This window comes from Beta vulgaris, chromosome 1 (genome assembly GCF_026745355.1).
Source record: "Beta vulgaris subsp. vulgaris cultivar EL10 chromosome 1, EL10.2, whole genome shotgun sequence".
In the NCBI taxonomy this organism is placed as follows: Eukaryota; Viridiplantae; Streptophyta; class Magnoliopsida; order Caryophyllales; family Amaranthaceae; genus Beta; species Beta vulgaris.
Window position 1 is genome coordinate 48,766,639 of NC_079202.1, and position 26,657 is coordinate 48,793,295.

At 35.4% G+C, this 26,657-nt stretch overlaps 2 protein-coding genes and 1 pseudogene across 3 annotated transcripts; all 3 read left to right on the forward strand.

The window, feature by feature from the left end:
- Nucleotides 1-806: 806 nt before the first annotated feature.
- Nucleotides 807-2,494, forward strand: LOC104893522 (E3 ubiquitin-protein ligase ATL31). The gene has a single exon (XM_010679641.3). It carries the CDS (start codon nt 968-970, stop codon nt 2,156-2,158), a length of 1,191 nt encoding a protein of 396 aa, XP_010677943.2. The 5' UTR covers nt 807-967; the 3' UTR covers nt 2,159-2,494.
- A 5,977-nt stretch (nt 2,495-8,471) lies between these two features.
- LOC104893511 (uncharacterized) lies at nt 8,472-12,054 on the forward strand (annotated as a pseudogene).
- Nucleotides 12,055-15,985: 3,931 nt separating this feature from the next.
- LOC104891575 (RING-H2 finger protein ATL34) lies at nt 15,986-23,782 on the forward strand. Of its 2 annotated transcripts, none has more exons than XM_010677288.4 (2): nt 15,986-16,581; nt 23,059-23,782. In XM_010677288.4, exons 1-2 carry the CDS (start codon nt 16,154-16,156, stop codon nt 23,492-23,494), a joined length of 864 nt encoding a protein of 287 aa, XP_010675590.2. In that variant the 5' UTR covers nt 15,986-16,153; the 3' UTR covers nt 23,495-23,782. The 2 variants fall into 2 exon arrangements, with proteins under 2 accessions (XP_010675590.2, XP_010675582.2); XM_010677280.4 differs by lacking the exon at nt 15,986-16,581 and adding an exon at nt 21,520-22,105.
- Nucleotides 23,783-26,657: the final 2,875 nt, after the last annotated feature.

Sequence of the window (26,657 nt, forward strand, 5' to 3'; positions counted from 1 at the left end):
AATCTTGTATAACATGTTCAATTATACAATCAATTATAATACACAGAAACACACTATATCATAAACATATATACTATATAGAAATACACTATAGTACAGAGAAACACTATCACAAATAAAGACACTACAGCACAAAAAAACACACTATACTACACACAAATATAAAAACTGAAGTTCTAATTGAAACCGACCCTATAATCCTAATCTTCTATAACGAGTTCAATTGTACAATTAACTATGCCACAAAAACTGAAAAATAGAGTAAGAACTTGAAGAGAGAGAAAATAAAGCAGTTACGAGAGCTATATTGAGAAAGCAAGAAAATCTGAGAAGAGAGAAAGACAAAATAGTAGAAATTCTAATCATTACAACTTATATAACATTTATTGGGTGCACACTAATTAGGATTCATACGAGTTTTTTTTATCCTTCTAATTAGAAAGTAGATTCGATAAGTTTTAATCGGATGGGAAAAGTAAGTTTAGATCATATGACAATACACAATAATATCACATGAGATCAGAATGAAACACCCAATTTAATTAAACATCCAAATTACTAGCTTGATTTGAATTTATTTTTAAAACATTAATCAAACCCATGTTTTCCTATATAAAAAAATTTAGAAAAATCAATTTTTTTTTTTTTTAGAAATGTTAAACTTACTAAGAAAAAAAAGAATTGTATTTTTAAAATATGTTCATGTAATCCAAACAGATCCAGTGGTTCACTTTTCCTATCTCACATCCATATTGTCCCTAAAATTCAACATGCTCATTAGTAGTAGAACATGTTGCTTCGAGTGCTTCATGTTTATAATTAAATAAATGTCAACTCCTCCTACATGATTTCTCTCCCTAATTCCTTTATCTTATGTAGTCTCACCACGTCCATTCCAATTCTCCCCCTCCTTATTTTTTCCTCATTCCCTACTTTCTCCACTCCTTAATTCTTCAAAAGGAGTGGCATGCCTTACCAATCCCATAATCATCGTACTATTGTTCATGTACTTTCCTTATTAGTCTCCTTACTTTTCCTCAACCCCTCCGTTACAGCCCAAACACCACCACCTACGAGTGATAATTACGGCTCACCAGTTCCAACCTCCGCCGTCATCGTCGTCGCTGTCCTCATAGGTGTTGCTATCATCGCCTGCTACCTCCGCCAACTCTACGCTTGTTTCCGCGCATATGTATTCGGCGAGGCCGATGGTGGCGGCCAAGATGACGCTGAAGTGCGTAGGAGACAGCATGGTGGTGGACTTGACCCTGCCATACTCGCTGCTTTTCCTACGTTCTTATATTCGGACATCAAAGTCCACCTAATCAATAAAACGACACCGTTAGAATGCGCAATATGCTTAAGCGAGTTCGTTGACCATGAGCAACTGCGTCCATTACCCATATGCAACCATGTGTTTCATCCTCATTGCATTAGTCCTTGGCTTACATCCCACGTCACCTGCCCCGTGTGCAGGGCAAATTTGGAAATTCAAGTGGACACTGAAAAACTCCCGGAATTGCTAGCAGAGATTTTCCGGCAACCGTCAGAGGATGCATCAGGACCGTCTGATCAAAACACGCCGCCTCGACATGATGATGTAGTTGTTCATGTAGGAGGATCACCAGAGACTAGGATCAAGACTCCGGTGGTACACAAGAACAATGGTATGGGTAAGCGTACGGGAAAGTTTCCTAGGTCACATTCTACTGGTCATTCATTGGTTGAAGATTGTGAGAGGTTTACATTAAGGTTACCAGACGAGGTACGCAACAAGTTGGTGAATGACAATAATTTAAATGTTATTGCAACATCAACTAGAGTTAGTCCAAGGACTGGGTACCGTGTTCGAAGTTTGAGCATTGCTACTATTTCGGTAAAACCCGAACCATGGAAATTTATTATGAGTCCGCCTTTTATTTCTAGGTCCGGTTCTACTGAAATAGCAGAAAGTAGCGATAATAATAATAACAATAACAATAATAATTTAGTAGGGATTATGAAAAGTCCAAGAAGTTTTTTCAAATCACTGAAATCGCCCAATAATAAATCGCCAATGAACCGGATTGTGCGGTGTGATGACATAGGAGAACGGTCGTCGGATAGATTATGGCCTAATAATCCCACGTCTCGAGAGTTAGAATTAGAGAGTCAGTAGCAATTTGGTCAACCGAAGTTTGAGTATATTGTAATTGATTTGTTCATTTGGATTGTGATTGATTGGGCGGCTGATATGTTGTTTTTGATGGTTGATTTCTTTTGGAGTTTATTATTGTGATGAATATATGAAGAGGATAATATACCCGGAGAAAAAAAAAAAAAAGAATGTATGGGGCAAATTGGTCATTAGGCAATTGTACATATAAGCAATAAAATATTTGGAGTCGTGTTTAATCAATTTGCAATGTCCTTTGCCTTCTTTAAACTCTAAAGTGCATTATCCTTTCTATCCAATTGGACATCGTGGTGAAGTAATAAAAAATCTAGTCAAAGTTCTTTCAATCTAACAACATAGAGCCTAAATAGGTAGAGACAAATATGGATGCACTGATATAGTATGATTTTAATTTGCATATGATGCCCTGATTACCCAAAACTATGATGAAAAAGTAAGAAAGTGTAGCTTCAACAAAAATATATAGTTATGTCTTATGTAAAAGTTGTTCTCCTATTATATAGTTTGATATGTAAAAGCTGGAAATTAAATCAGTTTTTCATTATCCATTCATTAGTTTTAGCAGGGTGGAATATTGTTCATGCAAGAATGGAAAACATGTTTTTTTTTTTCTTTTAAAGATGAAAGCAATATTTTTCTTTTTAAAAGAGCCACATTTTCCTCTTAAATTTCTTACTTTTTCGTTCTCTTCTCTTATCCACCTCCCTCATCCATATTTTACATATTTTCCCTTTTGTCTCTTAACTTTTTCTTTTTAAAAGAATTAAATAAAGGAAATTTAATCTACAATTGTATTTTTCTTTGTAGAATATTTCCACATTAAAAAATTCATTTTCCATCAGGAGAATGTTTGGTTGCGCGAAAAGCATTTTCTTTAAAAATGATCTTCTCTTTTTCTTTCATATGTTTGGTTTGTAAAGGATGAAAAAAGATTTCAATAAGAGACAATAGTTTTCTCATTGGAATTTTTTCCCCTTGTTAAAGGCAAAAAAGACCAAATTTTACTTCCTACTTTTCACCTTCTCCTCTCATCCATACATCCTCCCTAATTTATTTACATTTCCCCTTTTGTTTCTAACTTTTCATGTTGGAACCAAACAAAGAAAAACTCAACTAAAACAGTGATTAGTCTTGAAAAACATATTTTCAAGGAAAATCACTTCTTGCCGAAAATATTTTGAGTCTTATCAAACAAAGTATCTATCACAAATGTTTTGAATTTTAGAGAAGCAGAAAGAATAAAATGAGATGTGTTATGATTTCCTAAACTAATTAAGAAAATATCAATACAAATCAATAAACTTCCTAAAAGATAGTATTTACATAATAACAATTATCTCAATACCCTCCCTCAAGTTGGAGCATAGAGATCGAAAATGTCCAACTTGCGAAGAAGAGTATGAAACTGAATCTTCCCAAGTGCTTTAGTGAAACTATCTATCAACAGCGCAATAGTAGGAACATAAGAAGAAGCAATGAGACCATCAGTAATAGCATCATGTACAAAATGGCAATCAACCTCACTGTATTTTGTACGTTCATGAAAGACAGGGTTATTGGCAAGATGAAAAGTTCACTGATTGTCACAACAAGAATATCACCCTTTTCCATCCGCCAAAATCGGACGCTAAAAACGCAGGATCGGACGCTAAAGAGATTAGCGTTCGTCAACGGACGCTAAAAGGCTGATGCAAAACTTCTGGTCGCTAATTCTTCATTTAGCGTCCCCTAAGGGGACACTAAGAATTTAGCGTATGCAATTTGAGATTTAGCGCCCGACGCTAATCAGCGTCCGATTAGTCAGACGCTAACTGGCGTCCGCTTATATCGGACGCCGAACCTGTAAAATTGGACGCTGATCTCTTTATTTAATTTTTTTATTATTTTGGAGGTCAGGTAGTTGAGAAATGTGTTTTCTTACTTGGAAGATACTAGCAGTACAAAAGTACGAAGGAAAGGAAATGAAAGCACGAAATTACGGAGCAAAAGAAATAATTTTTATATATTAAAAAAAGTTTTACATATTTTAACTTGCCAAAAATAAAAATTACAGTACATTTTTCCAAAAGAACACAAAAATTGCATTAAAACTACATAAAATTACAGTAAAACTACACAAAATTACACTAAAACTACACAAAATTACATAAAAATTCCATAAAATTAACTCATTTAACTGCTAAGAACAACTTAGATTAATTAATCACCTGCAAAATCAGACAAACAAAAACAAAATTAGAAATAAAATTAAACCAAAATTATAATTAAATAACACGTTATTAACCCCTAAAAAAACAAAACTAAAAAATAATATTATTATTTTTAATAGAACCCGAAAACCTCACCCACCTGAAAACCTCACCCATCATTGTCGAAATCCCCCACCCCTGCCGCCAACACCCACCAACCCACCCGAAAACCCAACCAACTGAAACGAAACCCACCCACCCACCGACCCATGCCGAAACCCACGCACCCATCCGAAACACACCCGAAAACGTCACCCACCTGAAACGAAACCCACCCACCCCTGCCGAAACCCATCCATCTGAAACACACCCGAAAACCTCACCAACCTCTACCGAAACGCACCCGCGCACCCACCCCTGCCAGAACCCACCCATCCAAAACCCACCTGACCCACTAATCCCCCCCCCCCCGAAAACCCACTTGACCCACAAACCACCCCGCAACACCAAAACCCGAAGCTCTCAAAAACCCGCAACCCACCCCACTTGTAAACAGACCCAAAACCTCCAAAAATCCGACCCCAAATTGTACCTTGAACAACGAAAATTCCCACCAGAAAGCCACCCAATACCTCTAAAATCTAACAGAAAAAAAGTGCATGGAGATCGAAAATGTCCAACTTGCGAAGAAGAGTACGAAACTGAATCTTCCCAAGTGCTTTAGTGAAATTATCTATCAACGGCGCAGCAGTAGGAATATAAGAAGAAGCAATGAGACCATCAATAATAGCATCATGCACAAAATGGCAATCAACCTCAATGTGTTTTGTACGTTCATGAAAGACAGGGTTATTGGCAAGATGAAAAGTTAACTGATTGTCACAAAAAAGAGGTCTAACTTTGGGATGATAAACTCGAAAACTGAGAAGAAGACCTTTGAGCCACTTTAACTCACAAGTAGTAGCAGCAGCCATGGAACAATACTCGGCCTCTGCAGAAGAACGAGAAACATTATGTTGCTTCATATTCTTCTAGGAAATAGGAACCTGTAAGAGAATGCCGAGTGATGGGACAGACGGCCCAGTCAGAATCACACCAACCCTGTAAACAATAGTCATGATGGGCCACATGATCCACTATTCCCCAGGAAAAAAAGATTCAAAAAATTTTAGGGTTTAAACGCGTCGTTCCTTACTCTTGTCTTCACTCTTCTTCTTACTCTCATCTTCTTCTTCTCTCATCTCTAACGTCTCTAATTGAAGTTGGTTAGGGTGCCTCGGTGTTTGGAGTTCTGTCAATTATTTCCAACGGAATCGTTTGGAGCTTCGCCAATTGCCGCCTCGGCGCTAAAAGTTACGTGAGTTTTTTTTGTTTCTTTTAATTGTTTGAATTAAGTTTCATTGGTTTTATTTTTAGTTTTTAGAAATTTAGCTAAGTTTGTCGTTGAATTATTGTGTTAATTGTTGTTTTTATGCTTAATTTAAGCTTGGAGGTTTCTCGCTAAACGCCTGATTGCTGCTTGCTTAGTTAATTGCTTAATTTGTGTGTTAATTGCTGTTAATTGCTACTTAGTTGCTGCCTTGTAATGCTGGAAATGGTATTATAATCTTAACAACATTCAACAAATGACTTGATTACTTGTTGATTAATTTGTACAAAGATTGTGAAAAATTAAATATCAATTAGCACCTAGAATTCAATATGATCAATGTATCTTAAACACTTAGAGTTCCAAACTTCATTACCTTATAGATTTACGGTAGCTAAATGCCTAAATTCATTGTTGGTATAACTTATATTGTTGTTGTTACTTTATTGTTGTTATATTATTGACTTATTGTTGTTAATTTATTATAATTTGTTATAGTGGCTAATTGGTGATTGATGACTATGATTATATGAGCATAGGATTAGCTTTGAAGGTTTGATTGGTTTTTCGGGTAAAGCACTAAAATCCTTATTTTATGATTTTCAAATTAGACCTATCATGTGAAGTTTTCGGATAGGCCATGAATGAGCCTTTGGATTTATGTGTTCTATATGCTGGTGGAATTAGTTGGAGATGGATATGATTTTTCTCTAATGTGAAATTATTTGTATTTATGCATAATGCATTCATATGAGATTAAATTTGAATAGTTTAAGTGAATTTGATTGATATGTTTGACAAATTAAATGGTCGTATCTAATTAAAAAATTATAATTTAAATTTCAAAATGAAAAGAAAGAAAACGCAATCGAATATCTCAAGTTTTTTTTTTTTACTAAAACCCTGCCAATACCTACTCTGTCCTTATATACAAAATTATTTCCCTTCTCAATCCATTGAACAAAATCCCCCCCTTCTCAATCCAATGAATAATTTTTAAGCAATATTTTATTGTAATATGAACTATTGTTAGTCACGAAGTGATATTCTTTGAAGTAGTTATTTTTCAAAAATTCATGGATTGGATTACATGGTCAGTATTCGGCAGTGACCCACCATTCATAAGTGCCTGGATTCACCACTGCATGTAAGGTCAAAATACTGTCAGAACAAAGAAGAATACCCTGACCAAGAGTACCTTTGAGATAAAGTACAACTCGTAAGGCACCCTCAGCATGTTCTTGACGAGGAGACTGCATAAAATGAGAAAGAATATGAACTCAATAAGCAATATCGGGACGGGTAATAGCAAGATAGATTAGACGACCAACAAGTCATCGATAGAACTTAAGGTCGTCAAGAAGTGCGTCTGTAGCAAGACCAAACTTATGATTCGGCTCAATAGGGGTATCAGAAGGCTTGGCACCCAACATGCCAGCTCAACAACAATATCCAAGGTGTACTTACGCTGACAAAGGAAGAGACATGTAGTGTTGCGATCTACTTCAATGCCCATTATATACCTCAAAGGACCAAGATCCTTCAAACGAAAACAGTCACTCAAATAGGTTGTGTAACGCAGCAGAATCATTCCCAGCAATAATGAGATTATTAACATACATACACTAGAACATTAATTTGAATAGAGCCCTTATTGTAGGTGAAAAGTGTATAATTAAAGTAAGACTGAAGGAAACCATAATGACGTACAAAGAGTAGTGACAAGCTTAGCAAACCAACAACGCGGAGCTTATTTCAAACCATACAAAGACTTGCATAGAGAGCACACAAGATTTGGATCAGGGCACTAAAACCAGGGGGAAGTTTCATATAAACTTCCTCATCCAGATCACCATGCAAAAAATAATTTTGAACATCCATTTGGTGAAGTTTCCAATGCTTAGATGCAACAATAGCAAGAAAAGCGTGAACAATAACCATTTTACCAACAGGAGCAAAAGTCTCAATATTGTCAATACTTTCTTGTTTTTGATTGCTCATGACCACTAAACGGGATTAGCATGTATCAAGAAGACCATTAGAATTATATTTATTATGGTACACCCACCTGCTACCTATGGCTCGTTTGCCATAAAGAAGATATTGCATGGTCCAAGTACTATAATCTTCCTGCATAGATATGCGCCAATTCTCATCTCTCATCGCATCCTCAAAAGATCGCGACTCTTGAGTAGAAGTAAGAGCTGCAAGAGAAGCACGATAATTTGCAGAAAAACTATCACAATTGATATAATGTGCAATAGGATAAGGAGTCCTTTGGAGCGATATATGAGCCCTGGATGAAGCGACATATCAACTTCTAACTGCAATATTATCACTGACATAATCGCGCAATAAAACCGACGACACTTTGTGCGTATCACGCCCAAGAGCTTGAGATTCATCCGTAGAAACTGACTTAGGAGAATGAGGCCCAGGAGGCCCGTGTGGGGCAGAAATGCCATGAGGGGGATCTGATGAGGATGCGAGGTCCAAAAGAACATGCCCATTAGGGGCTGCAGAAGGGTTAAGGGAAGCTTTGAGGGAAACGACCCCAACAGAGGTAGTAGATAGAGGAGTGGAAGCGGAAATGGGCTGGGAATGCTGGCCCAGTTCAGTAGAGGGAGGTAAAGCTAAGGGTGAGGAAAGTGGGCTGGGGATGGAGGGGAATTTTGTGGATTGGGGGAATTTAATGAAGGATTATGGCTGGATCAAATGAGGCAGTAGCAATAGGAGATGAGGGAGCATCAACAGCAGATGAATCACGAAACGCAAAATCCTCATCATTATGCAAAGCAATACCAAGAATGTCCTCTGGGGTACCAAAGGGATACACATCCTCATAAAATTTCACATTTCTAGATACAAAAAAACCTTTTGCTCTTAAAATCAAAAAGACGCCATCACTTCTTACCAAAATATCCCACAAAATGCATTTTTTATCAAACATTCAAAAGGAGTTTTATTGTTCAACACGAGAGTAGAGGTGTGATTAATCAAATGAGTAACAACAAGGAAACATTAACTCCAAAAATAAATGGGAAGATGAGATTCAAATCTTAAGGCACGACCTACATTCAAGATATGTTGGTGTTTGCGCTCAACCTTGCCATTTTGTTGAGGGCATGAATACCGCAAGTCTGGAGCAAGAAGTCTGAGGCCAGACTTTGTGGAGTAACGCTCCAGACTGCCGGTAATCACTTCAAATGGGAATGTGAGTCTGGGAGTGAGTTTTGGTTTTCCAAACTCACTTTCAGACTTGCTTTGGGCCCCACATCTGATTCTTTTTTTTTTTTGTCTTCCTTCAATGCAACAAAACTCATTTTCCTTCCTAAAAAAAAGCAACGGTAATATTTTGCCCACTAAAAATGAGCTGGATTTTGTTTTATTTTTTTTAAAAAAATTTGGCCAACGGTAATATTTTGTGAAAATGCTTATAAATAGGCTTTTGTTTGTATAATTTTTATCATTCTTCCAAATTCTCCTATATCAATTTTCTCTTTCTCTCCACAAATTCTTCCAAATTCAACCTATTGTATTTTATAATGGATCCAAATCAAAATTTTGATTTGAATTCTCTAATGAGCTTACTGCAAAACAATGCCCAATTTCAAACTTTTGTTGCTCAACAAAACCAACCCGGAAATTCTCAATTTTCAAATTTCTCTACCCCCATTCCTAATAATATGGGAAATGCACAAGTGGAAACTTTTACCCAATTTCTCCATACTAATGATAATATGGACCAACCTCCTATTAGACCAATCAGTATTGGATCCAATTTCGGTAACCCATTTGTAGATATTGTAGGCATTGAAAAGGGGGAAGATATTGATGTTACTACAACTACGCGTACTGCTGCTCGTACTGTTACACGTCGCAAAGTCAACCCAGAGAGAAAAAAGGGGTTAATTGGACGTAGAAGATGAAACACTTCTTGGTATGGCGTGGAGTAATACTACCAAAGATGAAGTAAATGGCAATTCACAAAGAGCAGATGCCTACTAGGGGAAAATTTGTGAATTCTTCAATGAAAATAGGCAAACAAATCAAACTGAACGAGAGGTAAATCCTTGCAAACAACATTGGTGGGCAATTAATAATGCACTTGGAAAGTTTGCGGGTGTTATGCCAAGTATGCAAAGAGGATGGGTTTAATGAAGCCTTGAAACTCTCAGAAGCTCGTGCACTTTACCAAAGTCTCTACAATACAAAGTTCCAGTACGATCATGTATGGAGTATTGTGTGTGAAACAGACTAGTTCAGAGCTGAACTTAAGAGCAAGCGTAAGAAAGGCAGCGAAACTGATTCATCAAAAAGGAATAAGATTTCTGAATCAGGAGACTACACAGCAAGTGGGGATGATGTTGAGGCTTTCCATGAAGTTGATGATCCCCGACCAACAGGTCAACAAGCTGCAAAGAAACAACTAGCTGCCCAAGGAAGGGAAAAAGCAAAAGCATCGAGAGTGATCATAATGAAGCCATATCAGCTGCAAAGAATATTGAAGAGTCACGTGCACAATCAATGAGTCGTATGGCAGATTTGAAAGAGCAGGAGCTTGAAAATCAACTACTTTGTGCCGATGTCACCAAAATGGCTCCTTTGCAAAGAAAGATTCACGAGAAGAAGTTGCAAGTTAAGCACTTACGGAAAAATATGGATAGACTTTTGATGATTAGGTTGCTTTCAACTTGCTAAATTTTATTATGTTTATTAATGTTTATTTATGTTGTTTTAATATGTTGTAGCTATGTTTCAGTTAAGCATGTTTTTAATTTATGAACTTATGTTACTTCTTAATATTAATAATAATTAATTATTTTCTTGATTAACTTTAAGTATAATAATTATTAGTAATATTATTGATAATAGTAATCACAACAATAATGGTGAACTGATTCCAACTTAAGTGAGTTGTCACCTCCAAGTCTATATCAATGCATGACTTGTTACCTCACATCCATCTTTTCAGTAACTTTATATGATATTATTGCACTTTTTTTTGAATTATTGTATCAAAGATCAGTGCATTACTGTTGTTAGTACTCATTGAGTTATTTGAATATTGTGCATTGAATTATTAACATCTAACCTTGTATATATTTACCTATTTCTGAGCTCAAATTCTCATAACAACCTTTCCACAAATCCTTGAACAATTATAAACCTCAAGGCATAGTAATAATGTCATACTTTAACCCTCCCAACACCTTTGATGAATTGTATAATCAAACATATGATTCATATATGGGGAGTGACGACATTTCCACACGTTTAGTAGATGATATCCAAATCATGTGATTGAAGATACATCACCTTCAAACCCTACAAAAACAAGAAAGAAAAGAAAAAACACAGATAGAAACCGTGAGGAAGGGCATGAGCGCATATGGAATGATTATTTCTCAAGCAACCCGGTGTATAGTGCACAACAATTTCGCCGAAGGTTTCGAATGAGAAAGGAGTTATTCCTTCGCATCGTCAATGCTCTTGAAAATCGTCCTACATATTTTGAAGAAAAAGTTGATGCCGTTGGTAGGAAATCTCTCTCCCCACTTCAAAAATGCATTGCTGCCATTCGGTTATTGGCTTATGGAGTGGCAGGTGATGTCGTAGATGAATACGTGCGAATTGGTGGATGTACAGCACTACAATGCTTGAAGAACTTTTGTAAGTGTGTGATTGAGGTTTTTGAACCTCATTACTTGAGAAGGCCAACGGTCGATGACACTCGACGTCTTCTTCATGCTAAGTAGTATCGATTGTATGCATTGGCAGTGGGATAAATGTCCCACGGCATGGCAAGGTCAATATACTGGAGGTCATCAAGGTGTACCAACAATGATATTAGAGGATGTTGCTTCTTATGATTTATGGATTTGGCATGCATATTTTGGTGTCGCAGGATCTAACAATGATATCAATGTCCTGGATCGATCCCCGATATTTGATGAGTTGCTTAAAGGTCAAGGTCCTGAAATCCATTACACGATAAATGGAAGCACGTACAATATAGGATACTATCTTGCAGATGGTATCTATCCTGAATGGCCTGTTTTCGTCAAAACCATTCCTCGAGCAAACATGTTATCTGAAAAAAGAAAACTGTTTGCTCAACATCAAGAAGGTGCAAGGAAGGATATAGAACGAGCTTTTGGGGTGCTCCAAAAGAGATTTGCGATTGTCTGCAACCCCGTACGTTTATGGAAAAAAGTGAAGTTGGTGATATCATGAAAGCATGCATCATATTACATAATATGATTATTGAGGATGAAAGAGATGATACTGAATTGACCACTAGCGTTAACTATACGTAGCAAGGAACCAAAGTGAAAGTCCACAACTTCATACCGGTCTACTTAGAAATTATTATGTAAACCGGAGAGGTACTTTGAAAATCATACGCAATTCGCAACCGAGCCCAATGTCACCAAATGCAGCACGATTTGGTGGAACACATATGGTCGCGTTTTGGAGGATACACTAATTAAATTTCGTGTGTAATTTTGCAATTTCGTGTGTAATTTTTCAATTTCGTGTGTAATTTTCAATTTCGTGTGTAATTTTCAATTTTGTGCGTAATTTTCAATTTTGTGTGTAATTTTCAATTTCGTGTGGTTGTACTTCTTTTGTAGTTTAGCAATTATGTATGCAACTACTTCAAGTGTACTCAGTTTGTGTCCCGTAATTTATATAACATTAAAGTAATCCTAAAATCTTAAATTCATAATTACATAAATTATAATTTTAATTATAATATAGTGGATAAATATTCGAACTATATATTATCATCATATTAAGTAATTAACATTGTAGAAAAAAAACATAAAATAAATGTTATATAAAATAATATATTCAACTTTTGGTAGAGAGTCTGGAGTGAGTCTGAGGGATAAAGTGTAAAACTGGAATGAGTCTGGAGTGAGTCTGAAGAATAAAAAGTAGGTCAAAATTAGTGAAAAGCTGATGTGGTACAGTCTGAAGGTTGGGTTTGGGTCTGAGGGATAAACTCACTCTGAGGGGTATGAAAATAAGAACTTTGGAAAATAACACACCCGTGGCAACAAAATAATCACGAAGATAGTTAAATTCAGTGCCATTATCACTTTCTACAAAATTTTGATGGTTTAAGAATATTGTCTATCAGCCATATCAATAAAGGACATAAACATGCTAAAGCCTTCAGTGATCAACCAACAAATAGATCCACACAACACAAGAAAAATCATCCATAATAGTCAAAGAATATGGAGCACCACAAGAAGGAGGATGTCTATAAGGTTCCGACATATCACAATGAACTTTCAAAAAAATACGAGTAGTTTTAGTATCCCTAACAATAAACTGATCCCTAAGATGTTTAGCATAAAAAAAAACATCGAAAACATTGTTAAAAAACTACCCTTAAGATGACTAACAGGGGAAAGCAACTTTACAATAACTTTTGTGAAATGATGCCCCATATGACGATGCCATAAATCCAAAACGGAAGCTTCACTAGTCAGAAGACACAACAAGAATGTCAGCATTTAGCGTCCGCAAAAATGATGCCCCATGCTGAACATAATCCATGCCACCAAAGAAGTAAAGTCCATACCACTTAACACCGTTCCAATAAGCTCAATCGACGGGTCCTGTATCATACACATATGAGAATCAAATTGGATAATACAATGCAAATTATCACACAATGGAGAGATAGATAACAAATTACAATAAAGTAAAGGCACATAAAGCACTTGAGTAAGAACGATGATGCTAGAACAAAGCCTTCTTTATTAGCAACAACAGTGCTTCCATTGTGCTTCCATTAGGAAGCCCAACAGGCGGTCAACAATATCATGAATATCAAAGAGCTAAGTAATATCACCAGTATCATGGTGAGTATCTCCAGTATCAAGAATCCAGGAATGAGTGTTAAACGTACCCGTCAAAAGATTTTCAGGATTTTTAATGTTACCAAACTTGCCTGCTAAAGCCTTCCATTGATAAGTCAAAAATAAGGTAAAAGATGAACCTAGACCACTTGAAGACGGTTCAGATGTGTTGCTAACAACAGCAACCTTAACACGTGCAGGTCCTCCGCGACCTCTGCCGATAGTGCGGCCACGGCCACGACTACGACCACAACCACCTGTGTTAGTCCATTGCGCATGATAGCCTATAATTTCGAAGCATGTGGCCACATCATGGCATGACTTTTTGTAGTGGGTACACACCATGGTGGTGTAGTCAAGACGCTCCCAACGTCCACAACCCCAACCAGGGTGAGCCCAAATGCAAAAGTCGAGAGCCTTACGCAGCTAAGACGGCTGAGAACTAGTTGGTTGAATCGCGAGTCTAACGCGCTCATGTTTTATTACCATCTGGTATACACAATCAAGTGAAGGAAGAATTTCTAGGGCAAGAATAGTAGCCCTAGTTTGAGCATAAAAAGGAGAGTAAATACCCAAGAGAAATTGATGTACCTTGCATTCTTCGCGGCATTTAGGTTCATGGTCACCGGAATCATAGGCGAAGCAACACGAACAAGTATGTAAGGGTTCATGACGATGCAACTCCTGCCATAGAACATATATATGAGAATAATAAGTGGTTACAAACATCATCTTTGATTGTTCACACTTGGTAACAGAGGGGTATGAGGTTGATGAATCCAGGGACTGTTGGCTACGACATACCTGGCTTCAAGAGTTTCTCAAAGATGACGCAAATCTTTAAATTTGGGAATGAAAGTTTTAACTTCCGGTGTGATGGTATTCATCAACCACGAGATGAGCATAGCTTGGAGGGCTACCCAATCGGCTGCGGTACACAGAGAGGATGGAACTATGATGGTACCATCAAGAAAACAGAACTTGCGACGGGCTGTTTGAATATCAGCCGCCCAATCATCGTAATTATTAGCGTGTAAACGATTGAGAGTGAGAAAATCTCTAGAGCGATCTTGGGTCCATGATAGTATGGAGAATACAGGTCGAGTTTAGGTGGTGGAGGAGACACGACGACATCATCATCGACCATGATAGACAAGAAAAAAGATAGAATTTCCTATACTGATACCATGTAGAGAAGCAGAAAAAATAGAATGAGATGTGTTATGATTTTCTTGAACGTAATTGGTGATAAACAAAATATTTAACTAACTACGAAACTATCAATACAAATCAACAAACTTCCTAAAAGATAGTATCTACATAATAACCAATATATATCTTAATATAATTTCAATCTAACTAATAAATTGACGAAGGCTTAAGAAAATGCGCCGCATATAGACTACAAAATTAGAAATAACGATATTACTTTCTAATCTTAGCAGCCAGTTGTTCCATAGTTCTATAGTTATACTTCCCCCCACCCCAGTGGCGGATCCAGAATTTTCAAATCGGGGGTACTGTAATTAATCAAATAAAAATTATAAATTGTCAAAAAATTTCCCTTTGATTTTGTGATCTAGGTATTATTTCATATATCTAACACACAAATAAACTAATTAGTGCATACTAAATACTCTATATGAAATCAAACCGATAAACAATAATCAATTTATTATACAAGTCAATTAATTCATTTTTTCATTAATAATTATTATCAATGTGGCAACTAAACCGTAAACAAAGAACTATCAAAATCTAAGAATTATATACTAATTTAAGTATTCAAGTTCATCAATCAACAATTATCTGGTAAAAATTAAAGACACAATAGTTTGTTCTTCTTGGAGAAAAAGGAATAATTGTAGATTGAAAGTCGGCTGTCACGATTCTCTTGTTTTTCGGAGTTTCACGTTGTTATTGTAGTTTGCTTTGTAATCTTTTAGTGATAGTTCTAGATTTTATTTTACTTAATTAAATGAAAAGGTCAAACTAAAAAATTGACATGACAACTCATGAGTCATGTGTCAATGTTATGATGCTTTTAGTTATCTGCTTTTGTTGTTCAAGTGTTTAGTGCATTGTGCTTCGCCTTTCTTATTCACAGTATGTTTGATTTTTTTTCTTAATAGAAGTAATTTCATAAAAAAATTTAACATTGAGGGTACTGCAATACCCCTACGTCCCTTGTAGATAGATACGTTACTGTTCCACCCTTGGCTACTTTTCTAAAGATTCTATCAATACAATAGCTTTTAGCTTATATTAATTTCAATAGCAACGTGAACCATTAGGACTTACGACCAAGCGTGGCCCTCAACATTCGTAGATAATCTATTAATCAGTTATCAAATATCCAAATTAGCAGATTTGGCACCTAATCAACTAAGATTTGCAAAGATACATACACCTAGAAAACAACATATCTCAAGGCATATATCACTACATGCCAACAACTAATCCAAACACAATTTAACACTACTACAAAGCTTCATTTGTTTACCAAACTTTTCCTACCATATGTTGTTCACAACTAACAATGGGAAAAAAATCACTTTTTCTTCTTCTTCTAGTCATCTCACCTTCTTTAGTAGCTGCTGATAAGGGGAAATCCGCATGGTGGTCGACCCCTCTCATTATAGTCCTCTACATAGGATTCTTTGTATTCGCGGCGGGTGTCGCAATTTGCGTACGGCGTTACCGCGAACGCCACCTCCACCACCACGACATTCCGCGTGCACCCGGATTATACCCGGAGGAGATAGAGTCACTTCCCTCGCTGAGATTCTCGGAGATGAAACTGGTGCATGAGCTGGGAAAGGAGGATAAGCAGGTAGAGTGTGCCGTGTGTTTGAGCGAGTTTAAGGATCAAGAGGTTCTCCGCATATTGCCTGATTGCTTTCACGTCTTTCATCCTGATTGCATTGCGCCATGGCTTGCTACTCATTTCACGTGTCCTGTATGCAGGTTAGATTTTTCAATTTTTTTTTTTTTTTTTTTTTTTTTTTTTTTTGCATATCCCACTTTATTTATATATATATTTTCTCATATATATTGTATGTGTGTGCTCAGCGACCCATAGTTCACGAAGAATTCATGAGAATAAGTCTAACTATGAACCGTCTTTTCATAATAAACTCAACTATAAGCTTATGATCTCAGTTAATATTGGAAGTGCCTTTCAAAATTATCTCATGGATGATTATTATAATTTTTGTTTTGATTTTTCAAACTTATATATATTTAATAACTAAAAAAAGTATAGTACTTTGTTTAGAGTACAGAGTTCGATATATTATAATTTGACCTTTTAAATTGATTTTTGTGGTCACTCAAATCATTTACAAAATGTACCCAACAATTAGGAGTTTCATAGATTAATCTACAATTAGAATTATTATAGTAAGAGTAGTCATGACTGAGATTAAGTTTGGAAAACAGGGGATATAGGCCTATATATGCGCACATTTATGAAAAGAGAAAAAGAAGAAGAAAAGCAAGCAAAAGAGAAGCCAAAGGTCTTATTTAATTGAGTAACTTTTTGTTTGTTTTATAATTTGAACACTTCTTATATTATCTATCCAGCATAAGTAAAGTGACACATTATATAGAAAACAGATTTTGAATTGTTAGGTTGGTATTTGACATTTTGCTACTTCATTAGTGGTGTATGTGCTCAATATCTTTTTATTGGCCAAAGTTTCGGGCTTCATGCGATGATGTTAAAAGGCTTAGGTCTACTTTGGGCTTACCCACAGGTAATTAGGCCACGGTGTGAGGTTGGTTCCAACCTGTGTTACAACTTACGTATTCAGTAACAAAAAGTGGCAATAAAACAAAGAGATACTCTATAAAATGAAGAATGAGTTTATGATAGATATGGTCAACAGTGTAAGGTAATCTAGCCTAACTCATCTCGTGACTGTGTCGGCCAAGCACACAAAAGGCCTGATCCAGTCTAGCTCGAACCATAAAATAGGTGCGTGGGTTATGGGTTGTATTTTTTAGCCCAATTTAAGAAAGCCCGCTACTAAAGCCACCCAACCTGTACCGCGAAACTGGTCCAGCCTGGCCCATGAACCGGGTTAGACCCTCCCAAGTATTTATTCAACCAAATCGTGGATTTTAATCAAATTGCATATATTATAATTCAATAAAATTCAAAAATAATAAAATTATTCATTAATATTCATAATTGTATATATTTTAATTATATTAAAGATATATATGAAAATAATGAATCATTCCAATGATTAAATAATTTCAAAAAAAATTATCATGTCGGCCCGCCAACCCAATCTGGCTCACTAGGCCTAAGAACCATCAGAAGCGCTTCTCGAATCGTGAAAACCAGTAACATACCGGTGGACAAATACATTTTTTAGCTCGCGAACCAGCCGGTCCAACTCGTGAATTTCATGGTCCGGTCTTGGCTCGTTAAATCTCATCACGACTTGTTGGAGCCCATGGCCTGGCCCTCCCAGACCGCACCAGTGGCCATCACTAGTTTATATGCATTAGGAAAGAACATCATAGCCGCCCCTCCCTAATTCTTTCTCTCCCTCAAAAGTCAGGTTTTCTTTGAGTTTCAAGCCATTTTTTTCTTGTTGATTACAACTTTTTTAAGTATTATTAGACTTTGATGCCCGGGTAATTATAAAAAGAGACATATAATGAAATTTATAATGAATTGTTTTTGATTACTTTTTCATAACTATGTTGAGATTTATTATATTTTACTATGAGATGATAAAAAAAAAATGATATGTTGTATATAATTTAGTGGTTAAGATTTTGATAATGAAACTTAAGGGTCAATTTGAATTTTATATTGTACAAACTATATAACAAATTACTGTTATAATGTACAAAGATATAATAGTGAGTGACCGGATAAATGAATAATCGAACAAAAGTTTGTAAGTTGAGTTTTGCTTAAGAAAACACAAGAAAAATCCATTTTTCAAGCAGGTAACAAGAATGATTCTTCACACACATTCTACACATGTAAATACATATGACATATCCCTCTTAATAGTGTATGAGAAAGTATAGAAGGAATGTTCGAAAAAAAAATGTATTGTTTCGCACCAAAGAACATCAAAAGAACATGAAACATGATATCTTAATTGGCAGAGCTGCGGGATCACCAAAAGATGTGCTGGGCAGTGGGCACCAATTCTTGAGTGCGGAGCACAAAATTTTCTAGTCAATCTTTGAATTTCTACAGACAATTAGGTGTGGAGGCATCCAGTAAAGTTTGAAAAACTCCAATTGATCCTCATTCTTATTTCACAACACTTAGAGCAACTCCAATGGTTAAGCAAAATGGAAATTTAGCTAAGTTGCCACCTAGATTTCTCTAGCTAACTTCACTTTAAATCAAAACCCCAACAATGGTTAAGCCAAATTCATTGAGTTGCTTGAAATATAACCATTGGTGGAAAAATCAAAGATGTAGCATGTGGGTCCAACCACACTTTTATGTTTCCTTTCAATAGCTTGTGCGTGAAACCCATTTGCTACAACAATTGACAGTGAAGGCCACGCACTATATCTTTCTTCATCCTCCAACAACATTGGGCCCACATAATTGGCTTGGCAAATTTGGCTTTGTAGAGCAAAGTTCATTAGCTAAATTGTTTCCAGCAACTTACTCCAACGGTTGGGCAAGTGGCTTAATATTTCTGAAATTTGCTAGCAAGTCCCTCTTCAAGCACCATTGGAGTTGCTCTTATACTCCACAATACCAAGTTTAATAAACATCATATAAATAACCTACCAACACATATATGTTCGAATAATAAGAAAAAGGTAGTTAGAAGTAAATTATCCATATTCTTTTATGTAGAAGTCCACTTCAAATTACAAAATTAATGTTAGTCGGGAGATAAACCTTTTCTAACCATGTATTATTTAGAAAAAAAAACATTGACATTTTTCCTCCGTTCCTTTCACATAGTATGCCATAACTGATAGAGTATAGATATATTTCTGAGGCCTCAACCAAAAGCTTAAGCTGATGGTTGAGGCCCCAGGAATATATCTATACTCTATTTGACATGGTATCAAGAGCCAGCATGACAAAAAGGTCACGGGTTCGAATCTCATCTACCCCTCCTTTCTCAGTGGAATATTTCGCGCCAGGTATGAGGGAGGCTTGTGCTGCATCCACACTTCAAGCCCAAAGGGCTCTTGCGTGAGGGGGCGTGATAGAGTATAGATATATTCCTGGGGCCTCAACCATCAGCTTAAACTTTTGGTTGAGTTGGTCCTTTGACAATAACTACTATCGATCAATAAAATGATTTAGAAGAACATTTGGCTTTGGCAAGCTTCCACCACCCTCAACACATTATCTTCTATCCTAACATTTTGTTTGGATAGGAGAAAATGTGAGAAAGGAAAGAAAGGGAAAGAAAAGGGAACAAGTTCCCTTACTTAGATAAGAGATTAGGGGAGGAAGGGGAAGGAGAGAAAAATGTAGATGATAATTTTTTGTGATAAAAATGATAAGAAAAAAAGCATAAAGCTAAAAGGCCATTCGATACGCTATACGCTAGTACAGAATTAACGATTTGCGTCGGACCTAAGACCATCATTTGCGTCGGACATTGATCCGACGACACGGGTCTCGACGCAAATTAAGAAGACACGATCTGCGTCGGATTAAGAAACGACGCAGTTGCTGAGCTATTTGCATCACACATCACTCAACGTACGATGCACATGACGCCTCGCCCCTGCATACAATATGCATTTGCGTCTCCCATCTGCGTCGCATGCTGAGCAATGTGCGACGCAAATGGTTTATCATCTATGTCGCACATTGCTCAACATGCGACGCAGATGGGAGATGCCAATCTAATGCCCAAACAGTCCAGCAACCCCATGCATTTGTTGATAATTTTTTTTGTGATACAAATGATAAGAAAAGAGCACCTAAAAGCTAAAAGGCCATTCGATATATAGTACTTAATTAATCGAAATGTTAGTATATTATAACTTACTGGTCTAATTGATACATATAATATGATAGGAGACTAACTATTTCATTGAAGTTAGGGATTCCAAATACTCTTATTTGAAAATACAACGTTTAGGAAACCTTCTTTTTGCACATTTTTAAAAAAATATAGACAAAAATGAGAAGATGGATTTAATTAGTGTAAGTTCAAACATCAATAGAAAAAAAAAGGCAGAGCAAACCCTTAGCAAAAAGGAAAGTTTCAGATAAATGGGTACACTTCTTAAAAATCTCACATACTTCCTCTGTTTCTTTTTACTTGCAACAGTTTGACTTTCACGCTTGCTAATGCATAATTTCAACCATCAGTAAGTTTAATTACCAATAAATCAAAATTATAAAAAATATATATTCGAAAAATATACATTTAGACGAATCTAACAATATCTCACATGAATATGTTTTTCCTTAACTATAGATCACCAAACATAAACTAAGTAGAGTTGGTGAATAGTATAAAAATCAAACCATTGCAAGTGAAATGAAACGGAGGAAGTATATAACAATAAATTAGGAAGGGACGGAGTATGTAATTTCAACGGGTGTCCGTAATTTGCACTGATAAAAATGTAGTATAATTGGCCCCTATGTAAGAGGGGGCATCTATTCAAAAAAAAAAAAAAAAATGTAAGAGGGGGCATCATTCACTAATTAAGTCAAACCGTAGCATACTTGTTCATGATACAACCTCTTGGAAGTTGGAATATAGAAAGTTGTGACTTTGTGAGCGCAGTTGTTTAAGAGTACTAATAGTAAGCCGACAACTGACCACTAACCAGTAATATAAATTATATAACCACCAATCATACACCTTGACATTTGAAGAAAATAAATTAATCAACTACATCAAATCAATCAACTTGACAGATTTTGGTACATAAACTAGCAATAATTAAGAAAGATATTATATCGGATAACAACAAAACTCATTTATAACAAGTGATCTAAACCCAAACTCAGAACTAATAAACTCACATTTATTTGTTATAGTCACCCCACAATGTTATTTCCACAAGAAATGAGAAGAAATCTATTCATTGTGCTTCTAATTATTTTTCCTGCTTTGGCATCTGCTGAAGAAGGAAAAAAATCCAATAGATGGTGGTCAACCCCTCTTATCATAGTTGTTTACATAGGGTTCTTCCTAATTGCCGCGGGTGTGGCCTTTGTCATACGTCATTATCGTGAGCGTCGTCGCATCAACATAGACTACCGCAACGGCCTACGTATGGCGGCCGAACGCGGGCTAGCGGCGGAGGAGATAGAGTCTCTTCCGTCGCTAAGGTATTCGGAGATGAAGATGCACAAGCTTGAAGAGGGAGATCAGCAACTTGAGTGTGCTGTGTGCCTTAGTGAATTTAAGGATCAGGAGGTGGTGCGCGTCTTGCCTGATTGCTTGCATGTATTCCATCCTTCATGCATTGCGCCTTGGCTTGCTACTCATATCACTTGCCCAATATGCAGGTTGGATTACTTTTAAGTTTTACCCTAACGTAATGACAACAAATGATGGTAATAATATTGAATTTTTTGATGTGATTTATAAGGTAAGTTTTGAACATGTCAAAGTCTGATGATTTTTATCCAATTTCAAACATCTATTTTGTTTCATAAAATTCCATCATATTCTCTTACTACTTTCAAATGTAATATTTTGTGAATAGAAATTTAAATATAAAAGTACATGTAGAGAAACAAAGATGTATACCTTAGAGGAGACATTATCAATTGAATTTTCTTGAAGAATTACATTAAAATTCATCAAATGTCATCTATCAATCAAATGTCTAGTATTTTGAAAATCTTAGCCATGAAAATTATGTATTTTTCATGACTAAAATTCTAGACAATTGTTAAGAACATGGACAATTTATACCGTGTCTCGAAGTTTTGAAATTTCATATGATTAGACACATCATAACACTATAAAGTAATAATACTCTTCAAATTATCAATAAATATTCTCTGCGTCACAATCTTTGACAATTTTCTTCAGAAATTTAATACCATCAATTAATAGATTCTTAGAGAGGGCATACAAGTTATGTGTTTCGTGTACGCATCCAAAAAGAAAGTAGATTTAATGAAAATCAAAGTAGTTGGAATTTCTTTCTATACCCTATATTATAGAGGTTGTGTTTTCTGTGACTAGTTAATTTCCCGAATTTCAAAAATATTAGAACAATAAGAAAAATTTATAAATTTAAAAATGTATAGGCATTTGTTTTCCATATAGGCATTTTAATTAACAACTTCCTAGTTCCTACTATATTTGACTACTACTTATACTATGGTAAGCGATAATATAGGCAGCACATGGGAGAGAGTACAGAAAACGAAAAAATTTTACATCTATTAGACAATATAAATTATAGTACTCCCAAATCATAATATTGAATCCTTCTTCTTATATGCAGATCCAGCTTGGAGCACAGGCAGGGATCTAGTGTGAGCATGTCCTCCATATTTGATAGTACTTCAGGTCCATTTTCCCAAAGATTTGATCATAGTGGTGATCAACATGATAATCATGATGACGATCATCATGTAACAGTAGATATTGATGATCAAGGGTCCTCATCTTCACATTTAGAAGTGAATCTAGAAGATCCGCCAGATTCCAACGGCATTAAAATATTACCTAGGTCTTACTCAACGGGTGACTTGGTTGTTCACATGGCAGAGAATATTATTAGTATCACAAGGAGCACTTCTTTGAGCTCATTTTTTCCCAAACAAGATAGTCCAAAGAGTGACTATCGGACAGTCGTTATTAAGGCAGAGCATTGGAGTTGCAAGTCTCCCAAATCAGCCATATCAAATTGCCATGAGACATCAACTTCGGAGTCCTAGGGTGGGGCTTGGTAGTGTGGAAAAGGCTACGTCTATGATGTGAGTAATTTACCCACTAGAGATGGATAATTAATGAAATATTTTTTGCGATTCACTATACATAACGTCTATTTCTAGTGAGCATATTACCTACTAAATAGATATTGTTTTTTCCATAGAGTAACTCACACTTCGAACTCTATGCCGTATGCGCTTACAATTGTATTTGAGTGTTTATATATAGGTGTAAAGATGGAGTCATTTTAGGACACTTAAAATTATTGGAGAAATTTTTCAAATTGTACAGTAGATCAAGGGGTTTTGTTCATCATTTTTCGCCCCTAGTCACACCTTTTTTCATGTACTTTTTTATCTCTCAATAATTGTTACTGAGAGACCATATAATGTGAACTTGCGTAAGGCTTTTACTAGAGTTAATTCAGAAGTCCATACTCACAATTGAATCTGTGTGTTTATTGGTGTAAAGATTGAGGGATAATACTCAAATAACAATTGATGAAGAAATTTCTGAATGGTACATTGGTGTGAGAAAACCTTTGGATCAGTTTTTAGCCCTTAGTCCCACTTTATTTTCATTTGTTATTCGCTTTAATTAGGTATCATCGAAGATTTTCTTCATAATTTTCATTGGAATAGATGTTTCTTGAAAATGTGTTGGGTTAAGATGAACTTAAATCTTGTGGGCTTGGTCCTATTACTATTAGAGTTATCATTCCAGTTTCAAATTAGGCCAACTAGCTAGTTTAGATTTTAGCACCAGTGGCCAATAGATTAGGGTTAACATTATGAACGGAATTCTTTTTGTTTTTCTTTAAGGACTTAAAGAGATTTATATGCGGACCCCTTTATATACATAGAAACTAGCAAATTGCCTCACGTTTTTAGAACATAATTTATAACTTTTTTGAGCATAAACAAAGGTAAAATTTGAACATTAGACATATTTTTTGGGCTAGCTAATTTTGTTGATTAAGCCTATATCACTTAACCAAACCCCACTTAACCAAACTCGTCTTTTATTATTTATTTTATTTATGCTTTCTTTAAGATTTTTAAAATTAAAACTAATGAGCGACAAAAGAATGTTACACAGATTTATTAAGGATTTGTTATATTTTTATCAACAAAGTATTTTGTTTTAATTATATCTTTTCACTTTGTTAATTGATTATATTTTTCTTTTTGATTTACTACTTGATTGTATATTGACACTGTATAAATATTCTTTGTGTTATTTATGTAAAATACAATTCTCATATCATTAGGTTTGAACATCTATGAATATCAACTAATGAGAAGCTTTCAAATCAGGGAGAACTACACAAGCACTAATGATAAAATAGTGCTCAAGTCCTTGATTTGAATTTTGAAACTGCCAAACATACCAAAATTGACAAAACAGTCATTCTTAGAGCATCCTTATTCATGATAGAGAATAAAGATCAAGTTGATGATCATGAAAAAAGTGCTCTTAATCACAATTGAAAAAAAGATTGTGAGGTGAATGGGAGTGATTGGGAGAAAAAAAATGCATGGTGTGAGTGAAATGATGAATAATATTGTAGGATGAGAGATGCCAAGTGTCACATTTTGATTGGATTTTAAAATATAGTAATTGTTATAAAATTTGCAACGATTTCATTTTAGAAAATACAAAGTGAAAAAAAATAAAAAAATACCAATAGCTCTATTTTAACGAGCTCTATAAATAGAGACCCATTTTGCTATATTTTGGATAGAAAAAAATTTCAGCTATTTATTAATTTTCTCTAATTTTGCTTATTTTATATGAAATATCTTTCATTTTTACATTTCAAAAAAATAAAAAGTAAAGAATAAGAGAGAAAAGTAGTTGGATGGGTCAAAAAGTAAGAGAGAAAGAGAAAAAATTAGTTGGGATGTTTTTTTTTTGTTCATGGTTAAGAGGATATGTGGGAAAAGATTGTGAGATGTTATTTTTTAGAGAGAGAAAGTTAGAAAGAGAGTGGGATGATCTTTGTTTAAGATCATGAATAATGGTGCTCAGAATTCTAGTTTGGGTTCACCCGTATAAGCAATTATATAAATGCTCGTCCGACCGATTATTCGAACCCAAAATATTTGGTTTCTCTTTGAATAGTAGTGTGTATCCTTCATTGTTGAGATTCAAGTGTCTATCTATAAAATTGTCAATTAGTGTAACAACCCGATTCCCGAGCTTCTAGCTAAACACACTTAAGATTCACTAATCACAATCAATGCTTAATAATCCTCGAATTAAATATTTACTCACAGCGGAAACATAACCTATAAAACGATCCTGGGAATGTGGGTTATGGGCCCACAAAACAAATTCCTTTATATAAGACTTCAATTACATAGTCATTCAATCTCAAATTCCATGGCAAAAGAATAATCTATATTGTAAGTAATTCTAAATAAACTCTTCTATATACAAACTTAAATCTCGGACTTTATCCCATTATACACAATTCGAATCATAACTTTGCTCTTAACTCGATTCTAGCTTCCAATACAATCGTGTAACATAGTTTGACTCTGCCACCCACCAAGTGACAGGCCATAGAAATGACAACACTATCAGCAAAGCTGAATACACACTGTATAATACAAAATACAAGTTTAGGTGTATTTTGAAAACTAACACATAGTTATAATAACAAACAATCAAATTCAACTCAGTTACCATAGTTTCAGAAAATCAAATCGTTTGGCATGAACGCAAATGGAGAGGGATACCACGCAGTACCAGCTGTCTCCAAACTATTGAGCGTCGTCACCCCACCTTTTACTGTTCTGGTTCCAAGATTTAACAGAACATGTCCTATAACGCCAGGAATTCGCCCTTCCTAGAAGGCAACAGTTAGGGACTCTACCCGCCCTAACTCGGGTGTATGTTAACGCCTCACTTTCATATTTATAATTTAAGATTATTAATGATTCATACTTTAATCCTCAATACTCAAAATTCTTATCAACTCATTCTTAATACTCGAAACTCTTATCAACTCCTTTCAATTACCCTTACTTTGATAGTTGAGAAGATATAGAATTTTCATAATTCAAACTAGTTTTAATGTAATAACTTTAATTGAACTTAACCAATTATGTCTTAGAGGCTTAAATAATACTTAGGCATACATTTTATCGAGAGATTACTAAT

Coding starts and splice junctions, on each gene's coding strand:
- LOC104893522 (XM_010679641.3), top strand. CDS start 968: ATGCCTTACCAATCCCATAATCATCGTACTATTGTTCATGTACTTTCC.
- LOC104891575 (XM_010677280.4), top strand. CDS start 21,642: ATGTTATTTCCACAAGAAATGAGAAGAAATCTATTCATTGTGCTTCTA. Junction 22,106..23,058: donor ATCACTTGCCCAATATGCAG/GTTGGATTACTT, acceptor TCTTATATGCAG/ATCCAGCTTGGAGCACAGGC.